Here is a 2,500-nt window from a genome sequence, read left to right as displayed (position 1 = left end):
CCGATGCCCGACCCTCCTCAGAGAAAGAAAAGATTAAAAAGGTAATTTTCTTCTAATGGATGGATGGTGTATCTTTGTATTTTTCTTATAATTAGTATGAATAATTCATAGATTCTTATGTGATTTTTCTTTAGAAGAGAACACATTTCGTATACTTGGCTACATGTTTAGTAATTTTCCTTTTACATTATTAATTCTATTTTGTATACTTGTCATGAAGTATGTTATATTTTGATATAAATTGGTTTATATTTTGATTAGGAATACTTTCGAATTGCATGCCTGTTATTAAGGAATATATTTTGGAGGGAAAAGAAAGTTCAAGTAGGTGACAGTTTTTCAGTACAAAGTGGCTGCATGGAATATGTTCTACTCTCACTTTATATTGGAATTTAGAACATTTTGTAATATACTTATATATATATATATATATATATATATATTATATATATATATATATATATATTATATATATACATGTGTGTGTGTGTGTGTGTGTATGTGTATGTGTATGTGTATGTGTATGTGTATGTGTATGTGTATGTGTATGTGTATGTGTATGTGTATGTGTATGTGTATGTGTATGTGTATGTGTATGTGTATGTGTATGTGTATGTGTATGTGTATGTGTATGTGTATGTGTATGTGTATGTGTGTGTGTGTGTGTGTGTTTATTTATATATGTATGTATATACTTTTCACATGCTATAATGTGCTTGTGCATTTACATTAATGCAACAGTGTATCTGTTTTTACCCAGATTTTTGAAAGGATTACCCCCATTAGACTTTGATATGTAAAACTATTTTTACTGATAGATATATTCTAGTGTAGAGAAAATACTGATTTATATTGGTGCTTTCAATAGTATTTTGTGAAATCCAAAGTAATTTTTGTTGATAAAAGTGAATACTATTATGGTTTCTTTTGTGAAATCTTAAAGAACACCATATCCAAAATTTAGTGGAAAATTATATTTCTGTGGTATGCGATTTAAAGATTTAGAGAGAAAATTATGCAGGATGGGCCTGTGTGAAGTGATACACTAGCAAAGAGCAATAAATGTTATATATTCAACAAGGTATAACTTGAATTGGTTCCATATATTACAATAAGCTGACTGAGAGGTTGACATGTTATATTTTACTAAGATATGATTTCTATATATTTCTTTATACCTAATAGTGTTGCTTTATGTATTATTTATAGCTTTAGACTTTATATAACAAATCATCACCACTGATTTGGATAAGGCAGACCTTCTAGATCTCCCTAGAGACTTATTTTCAAATGAGGAACCAGTCTAAGATCCATCTTGCCGGAGCATGTATGGTGAAGGTTCGTTTGCCTTGTGGAGGACATGGCAATTATGTGTTGACCTTTAAATTAAAGGCTATCAATCACATATCAAATCAGGTCTCAAAATGGAATTAGAAAGAATTCCAATTTGAAAGACAGTTGCTCTTTATACAACTACTGACTTTCTTCCTATCATTACGTTTACCATAAGGTTTTAAGTTTTGGAAAGCAAAATTTTTATCCCTACCTTTGTATTCAGTATGAAAGAATAAGATTTTATTTGAATCCTTGAAGTAGGTGTCTCTTTGGGAACTACCATCCGTATAAAATTTTATTGGTTAATTGGATTTTTTATAATTTTTAACCCATTGACGCTGGGAATCATATTTTGTTTTTTCTTTCTTTTTCTTACTTAGGTTTAGTTGCCAAGAAGTCAGATATTTGACCTCACCTGTTAACCATATTCCTCGAGTTTTTGCAAGGAAAAGTAAAAATTGTTTTATTTATTGCTATTGTTGTAATAATAATATTGTTAATATTGATATTGACAATAATATTAGTATTAATGATAGTAACAAAAAAAAGAAAAAAATATTATATATATATATATATATATATATATATATATATATATATATATATATATATATATGTATGTATGTATGTATATATATCTCTATATCTATCTATCTATCTATCTATCTATCTATCTATCTATATATATATATATATATATATATATATATATATATATATATATATACATATATATATATGTATATATATATATATATTTATATATATATATATATATATATATATATATATATATATATATATATATATATATATATATATATATAGTATATATATATATAATATATATATATATATAATATATATATATATATATATATATATATATATATATATAATATATATATAATATATATATTATAAATATATTATATATATATATATAATATATATATATATATATATATATATATATATAATATATATATATATATAATATATATATATAATATATTATATATATATATATATATATATATATATTTATATATATATATATATATATATATACATATATATATATATATATATATGGGGTGATATATATATATATATATATATATATATAGATAATATAATATATAATAATAATATATAAATATAT

The 2,500-nt window shown here is 22.8% G+C and overlaps 1 protein-coding gene across 1 annotated transcript in view; it reads left to right on the top strand.

The window, feature by feature from the left end:
- LOC122261192 (uncharacterized) overlaps positions 1–2,500 on the top strand; it is an 8,317-nt gene that overhangs the window by 205 nt on the left and 5,612 nt on the right. The window contains exon 1 of the mRNA XM_086535064.1: positions 1–41. This exon is cut by the window's left edge and continues 205 nt beyond it. Coding sequence (XP_086391190.1) covers positions 1–41 — 41 coding nt within the window. The remainder of the gene's footprint in view (positions 42–2,500) is intronic.

The sequence above is a fragment of the Penaeus japonicus genome, unplaced genomic scaffold (assembly GCF_977035675.1).
Source record: "Penaeus japonicus unplaced genomic scaffold, GWHDUDI00000001_assembly GWHDUDI00000003, whole genome shotgun sequence".
Taxonomy (NCBI): Eukaryota; Metazoa; Arthropoda; class Malacostraca; order Decapoda; family Penaeidae; genus Penaeus; species Penaeus japonicus.
This window is presented reverse-complemented; position numbering and strand designations above follow the sequence as displayed.